Source organism: Mytilus edulis, chromosome 10, assembly GCF_963676685.1.
Source record: "Mytilus edulis chromosome 10, xbMytEdul2.2, whole genome shotgun sequence".
Taxonomy (NCBI): Eukaryota; Metazoa; Mollusca; class Bivalvia; order Mytilida; family Mytilidae; genus Mytilus; species Mytilus edulis.
This window is the reverse complement of record NC_092353.1, coordinates 42,171,075-42,193,380: the sequence shown is the minus strand read 5'-3', so window position 1 is coordinate 42,193,380 and position 22,306 is coordinate 42,171,075. Positions and strand designations below refer to the sequence as shown.

The following is a 22,306-nucleotide window of genomic DNA, read 5'->3' as shown; positions in this document are numbered from 1 at the left end:
CGTTTCGGTGTTATGTCGTTGTTCTCCTCTTATATTTAATGCGTTTCCCTCGGTTTTAGTTTGTTACCCCGATTTTGTTTTTTGTCCATGGATTTATGAGTTTTGAACAACGGTATACTACTGTCGCCTTTATTTATATTAACACCATAACAAATTTCAGAAATCCTTGCATTGTAAATCCTGAGAAAAAAATGTGACGACAATTGTCAACTTGTCTATCAGGTGTCAAATGATATAAGTGTTCGGTAAACAGGAAGTTGTTGAGTGATTAATCTGAAAACGCATCCCACGGTATAGCTGCCTCATATAAACCCTGAAATCAAATTTTAAAGCGGGAGTATATATAGGAAAGACATTGCTGTCTATATACTTGTTGAGTTGTATGACCACAATAACTAATCCGTTCAATAACCAATGTATTGGTTATACATAGAATATCAAATTCAATAAAGTTTGGGCTGTTTGGGCTGAAAAGTAAGAAATCGTGCGATATTTGAAGCACCCTTGGTTGTGTTGTTCTGTTTTTGTTTGTGAGTATCTTTGATGTCCTTCGTATTTGGCTTTGGCGTAGTTTTTTGGACTTTATCATGTTAATAAGTTGAATGTCTTTATGTATCGTTCGCACCTCCTTTACAAAACATCTAAATTAAGACTAATAAAGATTACTTGGTGACTAATCTAAAACCCTTTACCCATAAAAAGAAGAAATAAAAAATAGAAATTATTTCTTTTTCAACTCTTTTGTCTCCAGGTTTCTGTGATGTAGATCAGTGTATAAAAAAATCCCTTTATTCGACAATGTCGTGTGGAAAAAAATCATATGCTTATAAAATGTATTATATATAATAATTGTTTAGTATTACTTTGTGGTTAATAGATATATCTTATGACTAAATGTCTGACCTAATTCAATTCAACAGTTTGAACAGTAGAACATTATTGAGACTGTAATAACAGAGGTATGTGTAATTAGACTTTGTTATGTATGTTTACATTTATTTATTATTTGATTCTATTGTGTTAAAATGATGGATTCTATTTACACTTTTGATATGGAACAGAACAATCATGTGTTTAGTGCTTTTTTACATGCTTTTAAAATATGATGTCGGTTACTTTTGAGTTCGTACAGTTGTAACTTTAAATATTTCTTACAAAATAAACAGTGTCTTTTGAATTCTTTATCATGTTTATGTTCATATTTAATGTCAAATAAGCTGATGAAGACAGAAATATGATATAATTGTTTCGTTTTGAAAATAAATATTGGACTTTTAATAAAGTTATTAATAAAAAGTTAAAGGTCAAGTTATTTTAAAAGATTTAAATATAGATACTTTTCGATAAGATTTATTTTTAAAATCGACTCAGTTTTTATTCCATCCAATTAAAAATCTTAAAAAAAGGAATCTGTTATGATTGCACTTTAAACAAAGTTATATATGTCATTAAAAATATATATAATGCTGACATGATAAAATAATTTTGCAAATAAATATTTTATAATTGATTATCAGTATTTCTGCCATAAGGAAAGTGATTGGTTTTGTAATTGTGAAAGTGGTCTATTAGTAGCTTGAAACATGCAGGTAACAAGAACTGACACTGCTAGTACATGTAGTTTCAATCGTGCGATTAGCGTTATCTTCTGCAAAATGCATGAATAACTTTCTACTGGCATGAGTGTTGATACTCTAAATAATTTTTAAGGACATATGTTTAAAGACCATATGCATATAGTTTTCGTTTTAACATGCTTTTGTTTGGGTACTCTAATAAGACGGTCACAGCAAATAACCCATATGCATGATATATGTAAAAACGGATGCTATTGATGCTGGTTTGTGTTCACTTTTTTGTCTACAGAGCAATTGTCGAAATTAAGAACTGCTTTTAGCAATGTTTACTGATTGTTTTCGGATTTGAAATGTAAATATAAAACAAACGAACAGTTGGTTTAAAGAAAAAGAGTTTAAAAGTATCGTATCACGGTACTCGTGAGAGGAGAACACGTTGTGAAGCGTTTGAAACATATTTTAGAAATATCACTGACCAAACCTATAACTATAAAAGTAAAATCCAAGAAAAATTCAAAACGGAAAGTCCCTAATCAAATGGCAAAATCAGATGATAAAACACATCAAGCGAATGGACAACAACTGTAATATTCTTTTGATATCATCATTGCCTTGGTGTATTTTTTTTTCTACTGTCGCATACATAGCAGTGATTTGTTTTTGTATTCCACCATTCAGACCATTAATCTTAATATCAAAACAGTCAACAAGTTTGATATTAGAATAAATTTGGTACATCATATGAAAAGAAATAATAAACATCTTCATTAGGAACACTGAAATACAAAGACAGGGATCATGCATAGATCCTTGATAAATCGTGTGACCAGCCGGGGACGAAACAAATTAAGGTCAGCTTCGTGTGAAGAAATCGGTTTTGAGTGTCTAATTGTATTTCTTATAGGGGTAAATTCAGTAAATAAATATACGTCATCAGGTACCGCCCATTTAGGGGAGAGCGTTCTGTATAACACTAAAGTCATATGCTCTTCTGATTGGTAGATACTGTTTGTAATAAATAATTTTTGGCAGATGAATCAAAACTAGAGTTGAAAAAATAAATGCTGAATGTACTTAATTTGTTTACTACAGGGTTGAAAAGTAATGGGGTCAGTATAGGAATTCAGTGGACATCTACATTGTCGGTAAACAAGGCCATGTGAATGCCCGAAAATGCCGCATGACCCTATGTTTTTATTTATAGTGCAAACAATAGGGCTACATTTGTGCTTTCTTGAATGTTATATGAAAGTTTCCAATTTCAAAAGGTAAATCAGGTATAAATTTAATTCCATACATAGATTACCATCAAAGTCAATGGGAGATTTTTTACTGAATAGGATTTTTATTTAAAAAATCTATGTTATAAATCATGTAAGTTCCGAAGCACTTAAAATACTTGGCTCGCGATATACTGGATACTAACATTTACAAAACAGTGGTATTTTCTCCAAGATAAAATATGAAACACTCTTTAATTCGTTTCTATACACTTTTTTTTTGGAATCAAGAACGCTAAAATCGAAGAAAAAATAAATGAAACTGCGTGCTACTGCTCACTTATGATTGATTGATTGATTGTTGGTTGCTTAACGTCCAGTGGTAAATGTTCATGCATATTCAGGACGAGACACCGCGCCAAAATATTTTGGTAATAGGAAGTTGTTCAGTGATGAATCTGTTAACGCAACACACGGTATAGATGACTTATATTAACACTGTCACAAAATTTTACAAATCCTTGAATTGTAAATTCTGTGAAAAAAATGTGACGACAATTGTCAACTTGGCTATCATGTGTAAAAGATACAAGACTGTTCAGTAAACCGGAAGTTGTTGAGTGATTAATCTGAAAACGTATCACACGGTATAGCTGACTTATATTAACCCTGAAAACAAATTTTAAAGCGAGAGTATAAATATGAAAGACATGACTGACTATATACGTGTTCAGTTGTATGACCACACTAGCTTATCCGTTCAGTAACCAATAAATTCATAAAACATCAAGGTCAATAAAGTTTGGACTGAGAGTAAGAAATCTTACTAAGCGATATTTGAAGCACCCTTGGTCATGTTGGTTGAGTTGTTCTGTTTTTGTTTGTGAGTATCTTTGATGTCCTTCGTATTTGGCTTTGGCGTAGTTTTTTGGACGTTATCATGTTAATAGGTTGAATGTCTTCATGTATCTTTCGCACCTCCTTTACAAAACATCTAAATTAAGACTAATAAAGATTACTTGGTGACTAATCTTAAACCCAATACCCATAAAAAGAAGAAATAAAAAATAGAAATTATTTCTTTTTCAACTCTTTTGTCTCCAGGTTTCTGTGATGTAGATCAGTGTATAAAAAAATCCCTTTATTCGACAATGTCGTGTTGAAAAAAATCATATGCTTATAAAATGTATTATATATAATAATTGTATAGTATTACTTTGTGGTTATTAGATATATCTTATGACTAAATCTCTGACGTAATTCAATGGAAACAGTTTGAACAGTAGAACATTATTGAGACTGTAATAACAGAGGTATGTGTAATTAGACTTTGTTATGTATGTTTACATTTATTTATAATTTGTTTCTATTGTGTTAAAATTATGGATTCTATTTACACTTTAGATATGGAACAGAACAATCATGTATTTAGTGCTTTTTTACATGCTTTTAAAATATGATGTCGGTTACTTTTGAGTTCGTACAGTTGTATTAAACTTTAACATGTTTAAATATTTCTTAAAAAATAAACAGTGTCTTTTAAATTCTTTATGTTCATATTTAATGTCAAATAAGCTGATGAAGACAGAAATATGATATAATTGTTTCATTTTGAAAATAAATATTGGACTTTTAATAAAGTTATTAATAAAACGTTAAAGGTCAAGTTATTTTAAGAGATTTAAATATAGATACTTTTCGATATGATATATTTTTAAAATCGACTCAAGTTTTATTCCATTCAATTAAAAATCTTAAAAAAAAAGGAATCTGTTAATTTGATTGCACTTTAAACAAAGTTATATATGTCATTTAATAGTTTAAAACATTTTACGTGCAAAATGTACAGAAACTATCGGATAGACAGTACTATAATTGGTTTTGAACTAGCTTTCAGTGACTGTGAGAACTCTGACATCAGTGCTTTAGGCCTGTTGTTGTCATGTTATTTGATGTTTGTGCTTCACATCGTTTTATTGAGTTTATTTACAAATTATTTGTACAGTTCGTTCTATTTGTTATGCTGTAAAACCAACGACTATATGCAGTATGCTTTTTTTCCATAGGCGGATTCAGGGGAGGGGGCCCTTGGGGCCCTCGAGTTGGGGCCCGGTCCCCCTTTTAGGAAAAAAAAAATTGGTTGATTATATAGAGAATCACTGGATTGCTTCCCCCTTATGTCAGTTAGCGCTCTCTTCCTCCTCACAAAAAGTATTGGATCCGCAATTAATTTCGTATCGTAGAAGAAAGTTCAATAACATTTGATTACCTACAACTACGTTAATTTAACTTTAAAGATAGTTGTTTTATTGGCAATTATGTCAAATATTCTTACTGGTTTTTTCAACCCCGCTATTTTCTTTATATATGCATGACCAATACCAAACACATATATTTGCAGTCGGTTCCTGTAAATTTTTCGTTTTGTTTGTTTGTTGTATTACTCATGCATGAATATGCTGCTTATGTTTTAATTTTATATTACGGGTCCTTATACCTTACTATACAGATCTATACAGTATGGTCTTATAGATGTTCACATCTTTGTCTGTTGGTTTTTTTTATTGGTTTTGTCTCATGCATTTGCAACAATAAAACATCTGCTTATCTTTTTAAAAGACTGTTTTATTTGTTTTAACATAACATTTTTATTTGGACAGACTACAGGCTTAACAATGAGTGGAAAAGATGTATGCCTTGTTTTCGGAACAGCTGCAGTTTGTTGGATGTTTGGGTATTACTGGATTAAACGACAAACAGGTATTTTTTTATATGTAATTATAAGTTCTACATATATAAGAAACGCCTTTGATATATTTCTTTGTTTTTTTATTAGGGTGAGTAAGAGTAAAAAAGGGGGAGGCAGATCAGGACTCTTTCGCACATCTAAACAACACTGACATATTCATTTTGCATTTGGCTACATTTTTTTTTATTAAAGCTCTTTAAATATTTCAACTTTTAGCATCACTGAAAAGATATTGTCGAAGAACATATCTGTTGTAGACACATTGGTACCGTTAATGTTATTGATTGATTGGAATAGTAAAATGTTTTATACTTTCTTCCTTGTTTAGTGGACTCGGTTTAGAAGTTGTCCAAGTAACAATCTGCCGTATCACTAGCCTGTCAACAAAGTAAATTTGTGTTCGAATCCCGCACATACATATCAGGTGCGCTCGACTCCTATCTTAAATTAAGGACTAGGCTTGTCAGGTTTCCTACCAAAGATCAGTAACTGTTGGTCTCTTTGAGCAATCATAATTTATCTACCAATAAAAAGGTGACAGGCACGATACTGCACAATAGTGTCGAAAGTCGTGTTAAACTTTAACAAATCAATACATAAATCAATCCAATCCAGTTTGACCTCTTAATACTGTTGATTTAAACACATGAACATCCGCATTCTTGTAAATTTTTTAAAATATATAGAAACGTAAAATTTAATTCAATTTAAAGACTTCCATGACATGCGTTTATACGTCATACATGTACATGAAACTTATTGTATTTTAGTATGTATAGCTTTTTCAAGTAAAACATATTTTATTTAGGCTTGACAACTACCCCTGCTTCATTCTCACAATCAGACTCACCTAATCGTACCAGAGCTCAACTCATACCCGAGAATTCAGAAGAAGACGCACGTTTGGGTTAGTTACAATTCGTTTTATTTATTCGGCATTTTGACCACAGTTATATATATTTAGAAGTATGAGTGAAAAGAAATAAAAATATCACGTCCGGAAAATATATCCCCGTACAATAAAAATACGATATCCCGTGGTTTACAGAATTTGGAATAAAGGATAAAAAAAGATTGAAAAAAAATGAGAAAAAAAAAAGAATAGGGAAAAGTGGTTGCAAAGGCATAAATGAGGTATAAAAAACTAAAGAATTAGACAATAAAATACTAATCACAGAAAGGCACCATGTTCAGAAAGAAGAAATCATGTAATAACAAATGAATCTAGTGGTAAAAAGTTTTCATGAGAATTTAAGAGTAAGCATTATTTTTATAGATAAAGAAAGAATCATACAAACAAAGGAAGAGGATACCGAAATGAAGGTTCCGCCTCCAGACTCTTGTAAGTGTACATGTAAAGGATTGTGTAACATTTAAACGATAATGATAAAAAGATAAGGTCACATGACATTTCTGCGAACAATGAAAAGAACTAATTTACATTTAGGCGCCAGATTTATCTTCTCGCCTGTATTTTCGATACCCTATTTTAGCGAAATTTTCGGTTCAGAGATATTTATATGTATTACATATTTGTCCATGTTATCTTTTATTGTAAGTTCATAAATTCATAAATTTAATTCTTGATGAATTGATATTATAGTTCTTTCATGTTCTAAAGTACTTAAATATCCCCTGCTTTGAAACTATCAGTTTTGAGAGTAATTTAAAATGTCAGGCTATGAAAGTGTTTGGGACCCACTCAATTTATAAAGTTTTATTCTATCAGGAATACATATGGTTTGTTTGGGTCAACACTGAACAAATCAAGCCAATCGAAGTAAGGCGATTGTAATATGTGACTGATTATCTTATTAGATCGGCAACGTATTGTTTGGGTTAACATGATACAAATAAAACCCTACTGCACAAAGGCGTTTGTAGTATGTAACTTATTCTTTTATTTGATCGACAAAGTATTATAACCTTAAGTAATTCATTAAGATAAAGAGAAAGTACAGTTATTTTTGCAATTTTAAGTTCAATATTTTAGCTGGAAAATATGTAAACCCAATTATGCCTCATCAGTGAAACATGAATTTGAAAGGTCGAACAGTTTGTTAACAAGATCATAAGTTTTATGTCATAGTTAAATCATACTGCTTGTCCTAAAACATAATTGTAATGAATGTGATAATTTTATATTGTGCTAATTTGTCATTTTACTATTTCGTAATAAACGGATCAGTTTTGTTTGCCATGTGGGCTTTACTCAAAAGCCCAAATGGTTAAATACGGCAAACAGTTGGGATATTCGATGTGTCCTACTAATTTTCCAAAAGGTCCTCCATTCATATATCATATATGTGCATTGACTAATAAGTGAAGAATAAAACTAAAGCTGTGTGCAGTTGTAGACATAAAATCATCATCTTATGATACATTTTGATTTGAAGATTAGCATTTGTATTCTACAATGTTCAATAATCAATAAACATTAAAGACCAAAACTGATTTTCCCAATTCATTAACAAAATACAATTTGTTATAATTTTTGTTAAAGCCCATAGCGACTGGTTTGTTGATTCCATGCTGACAATACAGTGGTATATCTATAACTTTTAAATCCTTGTGAGGTTTCCTACCAAAGATCAGTCACTGTTGTTCTCTCTGGGCAATCCTGCTTTATCTACCAATAAAAAGGTGGCAGCCACGATACTGCACAGTAGTGTCGGGAGTCGTGTTAAACATTAAAAGATCAATACAGAAAATCTATCCAACCCTGTTTTGACTCATTAATACTGTTGATCGCATTTTTGTAATTTTTTGTCTATAGTTAAGAAAATTTAATTCAATTTGAAGACTACCATGACATGCGTTTTACGTCATACATGTCCATGTAAGTTATTGTACTGTAGTATGTATAGTATTTTATCAAGTAAAACATATATTATTTAGACTTGACAACGACCCCTGCTTCATTGTCACCTCCAGGCTCACCTAGTCGTACCAGTGCTCAACTCATACCCCGGAATTCAGAAGAATACATACGTTTGAGTAAGTTGCAATTCGTTTTATTTATACGACATTTTGACCACAGTTAAAAGATATATGTAGAAATATGAGTGAAAAGTAAAACAATATCACGTCCGGAAAATATATCCCCGTAAAATAAAAAACGATATCACGGGGTTTACAGAATTTGGAATAATATATAAAAAAGTGAGAAATAAATGAAAAGTGAGAAAAAAGAATAGAACATAGAATAATGGGTTGGAAAGGAATAAAATAGCTATGAAAAACTAAAGAATTAGACAATAAAACAATTTAAACACAGAAAGGCACCATGTTCAGAAAGAGGACATAATGTTATAAAAAAATAATCTAATGGTAAAACAGTTTTCATGAGAATTTAAAAGAATAAGCATTATTTTTATAGATAAAGAAAGAATCATACAAAAAAAGGAAGATAATACAGAAATAAAGGTTCCACCTCCTAACTCTTGTTAGTGTACAAGTAAAGGATTGTGTAACATTTAAACGAATAAAGTAAATTAAAACGTCGTTATTACGAACTCATATTCTGCAATTTTTCTACGTGTAAAACACAAGGATAATTTAATGTGTACAAGGCATTATTTAAATGTAACTGCATAGATTGTGATACGTTATTTATCCACTCGAGACTGTTAGTTTTTCAAAGTTTAAAAACGTCAGGCTCGCCGAACGTTGTTAATATGCAAAATGCAACTGTCGAGAGAGGATAAATATTGTATTGCACGAGATAAGGTGGTGCACTCTGTTCCTATAATGACTTTGGACGAATTGCAAACCCTCTTAATCTTTCTTTTCGAACGACTTCTCTTAAAATCAGGAATAGCAAATAGTGAATTTTAATATCATTAACTTGTTTAATTTTCCAAACAAATCTGTCCTGTTATAAATTTCTGATTGCTCGTGTATGCCTTATACCTCATTTTATATAATATCTACATTTCTGGCTTTGGTTGAGACATAAAAATGTTCTACATAAAGTTAATAAATACAATGAATATTTTTTACATCAATACATATATGGATAAAATGTTAAGACGTGATACGGTGACAATTTTAAAATGTGACATTACTTAACAACAGTAGGTCACTGTTCGGTCTTTAACAATGAGCAAAGCCCTAACACATAATCATCTACAACAAATCCCGAAATGACAAAGGAGTGGGCCCAGTAAAATCCCCTTTAGTCCCCAAAGTATAGCTTTTTTACCAAATTGTTAAACTTTTGGATATTAATTAGAAGATTTCTCTTACATGAATATGGGCTGTTTTTGACATAACTATGAAGATGTATCGGATACTAGCATTATAAAGTTATGCTAAATTACCGAAGTCTTTATAATTTTAACAATTGAATTAATTGTTAGACGTTTCCGTCTTAAATGGAATTGAGCACATTTGTGGTTGAGGATGAAACAATTGAAATGAGAAATTAATTGCGTAGCCTAGACTACCGAATACAGTTTTTTGCAAATTTATACGAGTACCCTTAATAAAGTGATGCGTGCACCATGTTCACAGGAAAGTTAGTGCTGTGAAAATGACTTCATTACCAACATTTATTCTAAAGATAGAGCCCTTTGAGGACAATTTAACATCTTTCTGGAATAACCCACAGATACGCTTTTGCTGAATGAAAAAAAAAACAAAAAAAAAGAAATCAAGTAAACATTGCAAGCAACAACGTAAAATTTCGTTATTATTGATACAAAATAAATTGAAAAGATATCATCTTAAACATTTCAATAGTTTTATAGTCAAATGTAGGAATATGCTTTTAAAAGCTGTTGCTTTTTGAATTAAAATTTAGATGTTTCGATTTTTGCAACAATCACACTTATTATGATTTGATCTTATAATACCATACGGATGGAAAGCTTTTGTACAATGGTGACAACCCAATGTAAGTAGTATACTGTTTGTTATTTAGATCTTATTACACATGTAAGCAAACTAAGCACTAAATAAAACATTCTAGTTTAAAAGATGTTCGCCCTGTTTTCAGACGGTAATGATTTGGAAGAAGACCGGGATCATGTTGGTATGTACAAAAAGTGATTAATGTTATTAAAGTTCTCTTTCCTTGACCATTATTGTTAACACGTCATTCCGCCGAGATAATTTATTTTTGTGAAATGAGATTTAAAAAAATAAATACAATAATTATCCATATAACAATATATTTTGTAAAAATGATATTTAAAACTTTGAATACCAAGCAGTAGTTTAAAAAAAACCAATACCAAAGGTCAGTACTAGCTTTCCTTGCGTTTATTAAATATTTGTTTTAATATGATGTCTATATACAGATACATAATACAACATAATCGTATCAAAGTAAGTACAGTGAACTTGATATATAGGCGAAACTGTTAGAGACGCGAGGGATATCAGAAACTGATTGATTGTGTTAAGCAATTTCAGTTGATATTTTATAGTACAAATTGTGACTTTGATGGAGAACTGTCTTATTGGCACTCAAACCACATCTTCTTATATCTATTGACAACATCATGGCTAAAACAAAAATATCAACAGACAAAAATTGTACATAAAACACAACAGAGCAAAGTAAAGACAATGCATGTAGAATCACACGTTTGAGTTTAACAAATCCTGTACGCAGATACATTTGTTTAATTGAAAATTTATGTTTATTTGTATTTTAAAGGAGGACAGTGGTATGATGCAGTAATCCTACATGCTTCAGAAGATGAAATGGCTGCAAGACTTTGCCAGGAAATTTTGCAGGAACAAGTCAATGTACCAAACCTTAAAATTAGTTTACCGGATGATATAATTACACCAGGCACACCAACCCTTGATGGATTAGCAGGTCTCCTCTTAAAATGTAGACTTGTTATTATCTATCATTCTCGACATATGTCTATGGATGGTTTAATGCTCTTTGGAAAACAGGCTAATATAATACAATCTTTAGAGGACCCACAGAAGAGGGACCGAATAATTCCCTTCATTGTTGACTGCGAGGAACTTTCAGTTGATATGTGCACCATTCAGCCGGTAAATTACACAAATGACATAAGAAGTGCAAACTTTCCCAATTTTAAGAACAAAATGGAACGACTATTTTTAATGTGGAGGGATAAAATAGCATAGAAGAAACATTTTCACATACTTTGAAAATACAAATTTAAATCAGTTTATAAGTCATGAAAAACTAACAAAGTAGAATATGCTTAGTATAAAACATGCAACTCCCATAGGTTTTTCGTGTTCATTATAAAAAGTAAAATCATAAAAATTCTGAACTCCAAGGAAAATTCAAAACAGAAAGTCCCTTATCAATGGTAAAATTCAAAACTCAAACGAAAAGATAACAACTGGCATATACCTGGCTTGATGCATGCATTTTCTAATGTAGCAAATGGTGAATTAAACCTGGTATTAAAGCTAGCTAAACCTCTCAGTTGTATGAAAGACGCACCAAATTCCGTTATATTGACAACGATGTGTGAACAAAAACATACAGTCATAATAGGTAAAAATATCAAAAATACAACAATAAACATTTTGTTATAATCTAAATCTTAGTATTATCAGTGTTGACTGCGAGGAACTTTCAGTTGATATGTGCACCATTCAGCCGGTAAATTACACAAATGACATAAGAAGTGCAAACTTTCCCAATTTTAAGAACAAAATGGAACGACTATTTTTAATGTGGAGGGATAAAATAGCATAGAAGAAACATTTTCACATACTTTGAAAATACAAATTTAAATCAGTTTATAAGTCATGAAAAACTAACAAAGTAGAATATGCTTAGTATAAAACATGCAACTCCCATAGGTTTTTCGTGTTCATTATAAAAAGTAAAATCATAAAAATTCTGAACTCCAAGGAAAATTCAAAACAGAAAGTCCCTTATCAATGGTAAAATTCAAAACTCAAACGAAAAGATAACAACTGGCATATACCTGGCTTGATGCATGCATTTTCTAATGTAGCAAATGGTGAATTAAACCTGGTATTAAAGCTAGCTAAACCTCTCAGTTGTATGAAAGACGCACCAAATTCCGTTATATTGACAACGATGTGTGAACAAAAACATACAGTCATAATAGGTAAAAATATCAAAAATACAACAATAAACATTTTGTTATAATCTAAATCTTAGTATTATCAGTTTTGAAGTCGGTGCTTTGGTACAGAGATATGCATATGCATTACATAATTGTCAATGTTATCCTGAATTGCCAGTTCATAAATTTAGAAATTATATTCTTCCTTTGCTGAATTGATCTTGTAGTTCTTCTTGTACTAAGGTACTTATATATCCTGTGTTTTGAAAATTTCAGTTTTTAGAGTAACTGACAAGGTTAGGTCAGAACAGACACCATCAATTTATGAAGTGTTATTTTTATTAGAAATACATATACTATGATTGGTTAGGGTTCAACTGGAACACTTTAAAACCAATCAAAGAAAGGTATTTGCACTATGTGACTGATTTTCTAACTAGATCGTCAAAGTTTGATAAACTTACGTAATCCCTTTAGACAAAGAGGAAACAAAGTTATTTCTGAAATTTTTCAAGTCAATACTTGAGCAGGAAAATATGTTGACCCAATTATGCCTAATAACTGAAACATAAATTCCAAAGGTAGTATAGTTTTGTTATTATCAAAATGTAAAAAAAACATTTTATAAGTTTTATTTGATGTGTTTTACCACTTGGTTTTGCAATGGTATTAGGGACTTTCCGTTTTTAATATTCCTCGGAGTTCAGTATTGTTGTTATTTACTTTTTTATAGTTAATTCAGACTTCTTGTCCTATATTATCATTGTAATGAAAATAATAATTTTATATTTTGCTACTTTGTCATTTTACTATTTCGTTAATAAACGGAACATGTTTCTATACTATGTATGGTTCAATGTATTGATGCATAGCTAAAGCGGCTAAATATGGCGAAAAATTTGCATATTCAATGTGTCCTACTAATTTTCTAAAAAGTCCTTTAACACAAAAATTATGCAAAACCGCATATAAATCTATAAAGAGCCAATTATTACAAGTTTGAATAATTCATAAACGAATTTGATAAACAGAAAAACTACAACTGCTTTGGAACCCTTCACCTGGAACATTGGTGTAAAGCTTTAAAATTTATTTTTGTAATATGTAAGTATCGACGCCCGAGTGTTTGATTGATTGTTGGTTGCTTAACGTAGAGTGACCCGAGTGTTTGAAGAAGTTAACCGAAAATAACAACTAGAGAATAAATACTGAGGTTGAAGGTTATGCTTATGTGCTCGACAGTAATTCAAATATATTGGGGATGTCAGGTTTGCTGATGAACGTCGATAAATCATTGGAAAAGCAAAATGGATCGTTATCAACGTCTCATATCAAATGTACAACAATGTACTATGGGGTTAACATAAATCTTCATTTCATTTAGGGACCTCGTTGACCAGGTGGTCTGAGTACTTACTACTGTAAACACTAGCCAGTCACACTGAGGTTGTGAGTTCGAATCCCACTTGTGCGGGTGTACTCGATTCCAATCTTTATTAACTAGGATTGTCAGTTTCCCCATCGAAAGTCGGTATTTTCTCCGGGCAATCCGTCTTCCTCTACCAATAAAAAATGCTCGCCACGAAATAGCCTAAATGCGGTGCTTAGAAGTGGCGTTAAAACACCTCAAATCAAATCAAATCATTTCATGAAAGTATGTTTTAAATTAATTCTAATTTTCGAGAATACAAATCAATAAAGTTAATCCTTTATTAAGTGTTTGATGTGTACATATAAACGTCAATTTGCTTCCATGTGTTGTCAAAAATAATGTTTTTGAGATAAAGAGTTAAAACAAGACGAAAAAGGCCTTTAAATTATAATCTTGTAATAATCTAATGGAATTATCTGTCGTACAAAAGTCCTTAAATATGTCATATACGTATGCAACCTGGCTAAAAAAAATAAATTGAAACACAAAACAAAAACTTTAGTTATGATTCTGGTGAAGGTAAACAAATGTTGGTTCTCAACAAACATCACCCTGTCCTAATAATGGGCGAATCTAGACTTTTGAGTTCTTAATTTCAATTATGATGCTACAATTGCAATGAATTGGATGAAATAAGAATCGGAAATTGTTTTCATGGTTTAAATGAGACTAAACAACAATACAGAAGGTACACATATGCGATGCTGTTTTTATTTAATGTTCCATGGTATACATAGTACAAAATCATCATGATAACAAAGTATAGTATTAAACAGCTAATGTTTCTTTATATACAGTACATACTTCAAATATGTCAAATAACGTCGAGTCCAAAACTGATTTTCCCCATTCGTTGACAATATACAACTTAGTATAGGTTTGGTTAAAGCATATGGTGACTGGTTGTGTGATTCCATGTTGAGAATGCAGTGGTATATCTATAACCTTTCTTTCTTTCGTCAGTCTGTGTATGTTGTTCGATCCTTGTCCGCTGACGTAGATGTGCCCATAATCATCTGAACATATGTCAGTTGGTGTATCCATGGTAGCAATACTAGGTTTATGTATTAAATATTTTCACCAGAAGGTTCCTTTCTGCTGATTGTAATACAGTTTTGACCGACTTGATAGGAAAACACAGCAATTCATGAATTTCAAGGAACTTTATAACATGGGAGCCAATGGGAGGACGTGCAGCTCTGGATATGTCATTAAGGTATCTAAAATAAAAGTATAAATCTGTAGAATAAAAGCATAACGATAAGCATATATACGGGAAAAAAATATTCAGTCATTTATTTTTGCATTCCAACACAATGACAAATTAACATACATAGCAAACTGTGTGTTTTTTTCCATTTGTAGAAAATAAGATTAAAAATTCTAATCAGTTAATCGATGACTTACATAACATCTGCATAAACAGTGTATATATGCGATTTTCCATAAGTGTTGAACATGTTAAAGCTCAGGAAACATGTATCCACATTTGGAATGGCTGATGCACACACCACGGTACGTAGTGCTTAGCTCATTACATGCTGCTTGCAAGGCTACAACCATTCTATCCGGGTCAATTTGTAATGCAGATCTGGTGGTAGGCTGGGTGATGTAGCCAATATTTTTATTAGTAATAGCCACATCATATGGCTCACTGTCAACCTCAAGCTTGTTTAAATATTTCCCAAGAGAATCAACTAAAATTAGATTCTTTTGATCATAGTCACATAATAAAATATTTCCCTTTACTGTAGCTGCTATCCCAGTAATTCAGCCAAAGTCATGGTGGAAAGAGCAGTTGTAAGAAAACCCATGTCTAACGTCTCCTGGTACTGTTAATACCTGTGCCATCCCTACAATATAAGGAAAGAATTATTATGTGTTATAACTCTGACAATTATATATCATGTCATAGGTTAGCTAACAATGGCTATTAAAAAGTATGTACTTTACTTCATATTGCTCTTTTTTCTGCTGTTTAACAACTACAAGAGTTGGCCATGTGTCCATATGAATAAGTCTCTGAAATAAAACAACGGAAATTACGCAGTGATTCTATATCTACAAGTAGTTGGTTTTACAAGCTGTGTGTTTTTTTCCATTTGTAGAAAATAAGATTAAAAATTCTAATCAGTTAATCGATGACTTACATAACATCTGCATAAACAGTGCACATATGCGATTTTCCATAACTGTTAAACATGTTAAAGCTCAGAAAACATGTATCCACATTTGGAATTGCTGATGCACACACCACGGTACGTAGTGCTTAGCTCATTACATGCTGCTTGCAAGGCTACAACCATTCTATCCGGGTCAATTTGTAATGCAGATCTGGTGGTAGGCTGGGTGATGTAGCCAATATTTTTATTAGTAATAGCCACATCATATGGCTCACTGTCAACCTCAAGCTTGTTTAAATATTTCCCAAGAGAATCAACTAAAATTAGATTCTTTTGATCATAGTCAAATAACAAAATATTTCCCTTTACTGTAGCTGCTATCCCAGTAATTCTGCCAAAGTCATGGTGGAAAGAGCAGTTGTAAGAAAACCCATGTCTAACGTCTCCTGGTACTGTTAATACCTGTGCCATCCCTACAATATAAGGAAAAATTATTGTGTTATAACTCTGACAATTATATATCATGTCATAGTTTGGCTAACAATGGCTATTAAAAAGTATGTACTTTACTTCATATTGCTCTTTTTTTTGTTGTTTAACAACTACAAGAGTTGGCCATGTGTCCATATGAATTAGTCTCTGAAATAAAACAACGGAAATTACGCAGTGATTCTATATCTACAAGTAGTTGGTTTTACAAATAACAATTTAAACAGACGATTTTGGAATATAAAAAATCGCATGATTACGGAAAATGTGCTTTTTGTATGCATTTGTGTGCCAGTACTAAAAGTTAGTTATCGTCAACCTTAACATCTTTGTCTCAAAAACAAAATACACTTTAATAACATATATAAATTATATTTGTTCCTAATTGAAGAAAAAAACCCCAACCCAAATTTATTCAAAAAGAGGGACGAAAGATACCAGAGGGACAAACTCATAATTCGAAAATAAACTGACAACTCCATGGCTAAAAATAAAAAGGCAAACAGACAAACAATAGTACACACAACACAACATAAAAAATTAAAGAACAAGCAACACGAACCCTATCAAAACCTAGTGGTGATCTCAGGTGCTCCGGAAGGGTAAGCAGATCCTGCTCCATAATATGGCAGCCGTCGTGTTGCTCGTGTTATAACACATCCGGTAAATACTTTTAATCGGTAGGTCACATTCATGCAAGGGAAGAGGATTATAGTTACGACGTAAGGAACTTATCCGATATCATTTGTGAAACGGTTATTCCATAACGGTCAGCCAACTCGTAATGGCGTCCGTAAAATGTACGAAGGAATAATTTCAACTTCACCATTTGGAACTCTTGGTTTGATAGCTTTCTTATGAACAGCAACCCTAAATCAAGAAAGTCATGATAGGAAATACAAGCACGGGAACAATAGGGAAATATATACCCCGTATGCAGGTACTGCTGGAATGTTGCTACTTAGAAATGAAAAGTTCGCAATTGGAAAGCTGAAATAATCTCTCTTGCCGTAAAGTTTTATTTCCAACCGACCCTCATTGTCAATTTCTAGATGTAAGTCAAGACAACTGTAACTGTTGTATCCTTTATCTCTAGTTCGATGGAATTGATGCGTCAACAAATCAAAGGGTTGATAGCAATTCTGTTATATGATTGTTACTCCAGATTAAATAAGGGTAAGAAAAAAATCAAACACAAAGACGCTAACATGAAGTCAAATTATGAAAATTATATCTTAAAAAAACATCAAACAACTAGTGGAGCTTATAAGGAAAATAAGGCCATTGTTTTTTTCTTTTATGTTAGTATTTTTGTTGTCGACATATACAACATATAAAATAAACTAAACAAATATGGTTTGATCGCTGCATTCCTGTGAGGAAATTTTGATAGTCACTGCTTTTTTAATCTGGGTTTTGATGTAATGATTACAATAACAGAATGCTCTGCTTCTGTTTTACACTAAATTTTTTCTCCGTGTGTCTAATATGAGCTATGCTCGAGATATCGCACGCAACATCAATGTGAAATAGTTAGAGACATCTACATAAAAATGCAAAACGTATACGTATCAGCTAAAAAAAGAAATGTGGGAGTTATATGGATATTATTATCCCAACTATAAAACTAAACAAACACCATCAAGAAGACACCATAAGTCTTCATCCATCCACGAAAAGAATGTTAACACGTGACACGGACAACAGTGATTATGTTTTTGTAATATTGTATACTTTGGTTTCCTCATTCAGATGTTTGTACATTAAATTTTGACGGAGCCTTCTATGATTTGCTAAGAGGTACATGCATGAATTTTGCTCATCAGTGAACCCCATAAGGCGACATATAGTTACAAACATCTACGTTGGTTTGCTCTTGGGTTGATATTTATCTCATTGGCAATCAAACCGCATGTACTTATTCTATGATTATACATCGTATGTTCGTTCATATGTCCTTTCGTGTTCCTAATAAATGGAATTAAAAAAATAAAATAACTGTATAATGTCTGTTTATCTTTATCGTTACTATTCCTTTATATACAGAAGAATCACATAACTGAAACATGTCGAACATGAAATAAACCATGACACGCCTGAACCAAACTATGTCACCGAATTTGATATAATCTTAAATTGTGTACAAGAGTAGCTATTTGTCAGAATGATTGAAGGCAAATTTACATAATAACGAAATATGTTATAAAACAGACAGTAAGCAAACCGCTTTTCTTTAGACATTAGAAACAAATTACAACTTTTGAATTATTACATACGCAAGCATCGTTCTGTGTCAGATTATTACTATATGATACAAATTTTCATGTAATAACATATTAGCTATAAACAAAGATACTTACCAGCTGAATTAATTGTCAAAATTTCCTTTAACAATATTATTGAATGTTTATATTTTGGCATTGATTGTCATCAAAACACTTAATGCAGCCATGTCCAATTAAATCAATTCATGTCTAACTTATCACTTTCATGTCTAACTTAAATTATAAGCCCTGTACCTTTATCAACTAATTAACTAAAGCATGTCGAAAACAATGTACTAAAAAGTAAAATGGCAAAATTACTGAACTCCAAGTAAAAATCCAAAACAGAAAGTTCTTTGTCAAATCTCAAAATTAATAGTCCAAACACATCAAACGAATGGATAACAACTGTCACATCCCTGACTTGGTACAGGCATTTTCTTTTAGTTAGAAAAATATGTGGATTCAACCTGCTTTTAAGCAATCATCGATATAGGCATTGAATGTAATTAAATCGTGTTTATTCAAATATATCAACATATTCAAATATTCTTATCTAATATTTACCTTGAATTGAGTATTTCGTATCTCAATTGTCCAGGCAAATCAATCTGTTGCGACCATACTGTTCCCTTCAATTTAAATATATCCAATACTTGTATTGACAAATCTAACTATGTAGTGTTTTGTGGACATTGATTGATTGTTTCTAGGTTATTTTTAGCATGATGTGTTGTTTCTCCAATTAGTGATTATTGATTATCTACTTGGTATCACTTATCCCTTTTCAGACAAAGCCTAATGAAAATCTTTATCACTTTCAGTAATTATGCTACTATCTTCATTGATCAGTATAAAATTGAAAAGGATATGTCACATACAATTAGAATATCACATTAATAAATCACTTACCTAATAAGATATGTTTATGTACCTGTGATGCATCGTGTATTTATCGGAGTAGCTTATCGATTGAATAAATTCAATATTGATGGTAGCCTTTATGTGACATTACTGATTTTACAATAACATTCATACTAAGGTTTTTCTACCTCAGAAATGGATTACCTTAGCTTGGCAATCAATTAAGAAAATTGTGGTCCCGCAACGGTCTTAAACTTCGTACTTTATTTCGCCTTTTTAACCTTTTTTTCTTCGGTCACTGATGGATCTATTGTAGACAAAACGCGTGGCCGGTGCAAATACAAAATTTCAGTCCTGGTATTTATGATTATTTTATTCAATTTCTGTCATGTTTATTTTCACTAATTAACAAGCGTCAATTGACAATATTAAGTCTGGACTTGTGGATAAATTTAAAGGACGTCTAAATAGATTATCAAATACCTGGCAATCGATGTGGAGTACAGAAACACATCGACCGCCAATGTTGGCATTTATCGGTAATTTGGGACATCTGTTAGGTTACTGAAATTAGATTTAAAAGATATATCTTATAAATATACATTATGCAAAACAAACTTATGGTAGTAAGATAATCAGAAAGTTAATTTTATGAAAAGAAAAGTCTTTAATAATTTTTATTTTAGCTATGATATAGAATATTATGTCATTACAGGACTTTTATGGTATGTTTGTGAGTGACTTGGTCCAGTTTATAGATCTAGAAGTTTTGTTAAAAAGGCGTTTAATCCTAATAATCCTTTACAATTGGAAACAAGGAACTAAGTTTTACACGCTCGTAACCTTTATCACATGAAATTGTATATGTGTAACAAAGAATTAACCTGGCGTACGAATATATTTGTTGGTTAAGGCAAAAATTATTTTCTCCCTAAAATTTTCGATCTGATAAAAATAACTATAACAGTTCTTATCATTCAAATGAGTTTTTTGTGTTGATTATTAAAGGGGTAGGTTCCGTGAGGGCCGATTTTGGCCACAAACTTCTGGTACATCTAATGAAATGCTTTTGGACACTATAGGTTGCACTTTGAAATACAGCTGTTTTTCAAACCACGTCTCTGTTGAGGAGATACATACTATTCAAAGATACTTAATTTTGTTAACACACTGTTTCCCATTTATGATTTCTTTATTTTATTATTTTATCTCAAAGAGACATTACTTCGGAATGTTACCAGCAGATATACATATGCATAATGGTCATATTAAAATCAGTGGTAGTTCTAAAGTCAAGGTAGAGGTAGTTAAAAAATTAAGTGTTAGTTTAAACTCTTAGATATTTGGGGCATATAAACTTAGAAAAATATGCCGCTCAGCACTTTATTTTGACATTTCAAAAAATAGAAGGGTATATGAACTTTCTATTCTAGGATATATATTTTTTTAAAACCCCATAGAAGAAGTGGAACAGTTTTAGCCGTAAAAGGTAAATTCCATTGTCGATATCTACAGAAATGTAATCGTAAGTGTCTACTTCAGTCAATTCAATTAGTTGATGCGAACAATTTGAAAACTGATTTAAGGTTTTACAGTAATTGTGTATATTGTTTTATTTAGTTTATGATATTGTATTTTGTATATTATATGAATTATATTGCTGAATTTAAGGTTTGCGTATATTGTAATTAGTAATTGATTAGTATAATTTTATTCTGGTTCATTTTATTTACTTATTTGACAGTCGGACTTATTGACAGACGACATTTTCTACTGGTTTGGGTAATGTTGGTTTCACTGTATTTTACTTCAAAGGATTTTTTTTATGGTTCATTAGATCGCGCACTTTCTTTATTTATATTGGTCAATATGTTTTTGGCGCTATAACTTGTTTAATCGAAATTAACTCCAATTTATATCAAACAAGATCTGAAAATACTAGCACTTAATCAACAACCACATGCACACACATTGCCTGAAATTGGGATAGAGCGAAACAGTCCTCAGCTTTTTACAAAGCTCAAACTTGTAAAAACTATGATCAAAATGATATCTTTATAAATACATGTAAGTTGTTTGGATGCACATATTTCGCCAGATTAAGAAACACACGCAATTTTATAAAGTTTACAATCCATATATTCTTGAAATATTAATTGACGAAGAATGATAGACAGCAAGAAAAAAATGTCTTCATATTACTAGACAAAACAAAGATTTACATTTACTACTTACTTGAATGGTTCAATCAAATCACCCTTAAAAACAAAACTACAAATATTTGATAAAGAGGAATCTTAATAGTTTTGTTACATTTATGAACTAAATGTATGTAGGGAAAGATCATCATGACTGCTAGGCATACACCTTGACTTGCATGTACAAGGAATTGCTACGGTACTTAAAATAAAAAAAAAATCACTTAAAAATTAATTGAGGAACAGGGACGAAATTATTGAAGAAATTACTAACAAAAACTACTAAAATCTAATGTCTCCCTTAGCCTTAGGCGTGACATAACGTTTGCTGTTTAATTCATATGCAGCCT

The 22,306-nt window shown here is 31.4% G+C and overlaps 1 protein-coding gene across 3 annotated transcripts; it reads left to right on the top strand.

Annotated features, from left to right (window-relative positions):
* The first annotated feature begins 875 nt into the window (after positions 1–875).
* Positions 876–13,427, top strand: LOC139491204 (uncharacterized). Of its 3 annotated transcripts, XM_071278673.1 has the most exons (9): positions 876–959; positions 4,028–4,110; positions 5,458–5,557; positions 6,355–6,453; positions 6,823–6,888; positions 8,445–8,543; positions 10,546–10,581; positions 11,212–12,042; positions 12,629–13,427. In XM_071278673.1, the coding sequence occupies exons 3-8, from the start codon at positions 5,473–5,475 to the stop codon at positions 11,658–11,660; spliced, it is 834 nt and encodes a 277-aa protein (XP_071134774.1). In that variant the 5' UTR covers positions 876–959; positions 4,028–4,110; positions 5,458–5,472; the 3' UTR covers positions 11,661–12,042; positions 12,629–13,427. The 3 variants fall into 3 exon arrangements, with proteins under 3 accessions (XP_071134774.1, XP_071134775.1, XP_071134776.1); XM_071278674.1 differs by lacking the exons at positions 6,823–6,888; positions 12,629–13,427 and having other exon boundaries at positions 11,212–11,661; XM_071278675.1 differs by lacking the exons at positions 6,823–6,888; positions 8,445–8,543; positions 12,629–13,427 and having other exon boundaries at positions 11,212–11,661.
* The last annotated feature ends 8,879 nt before the right edge of the window (positions 13,428–22,306 follow it).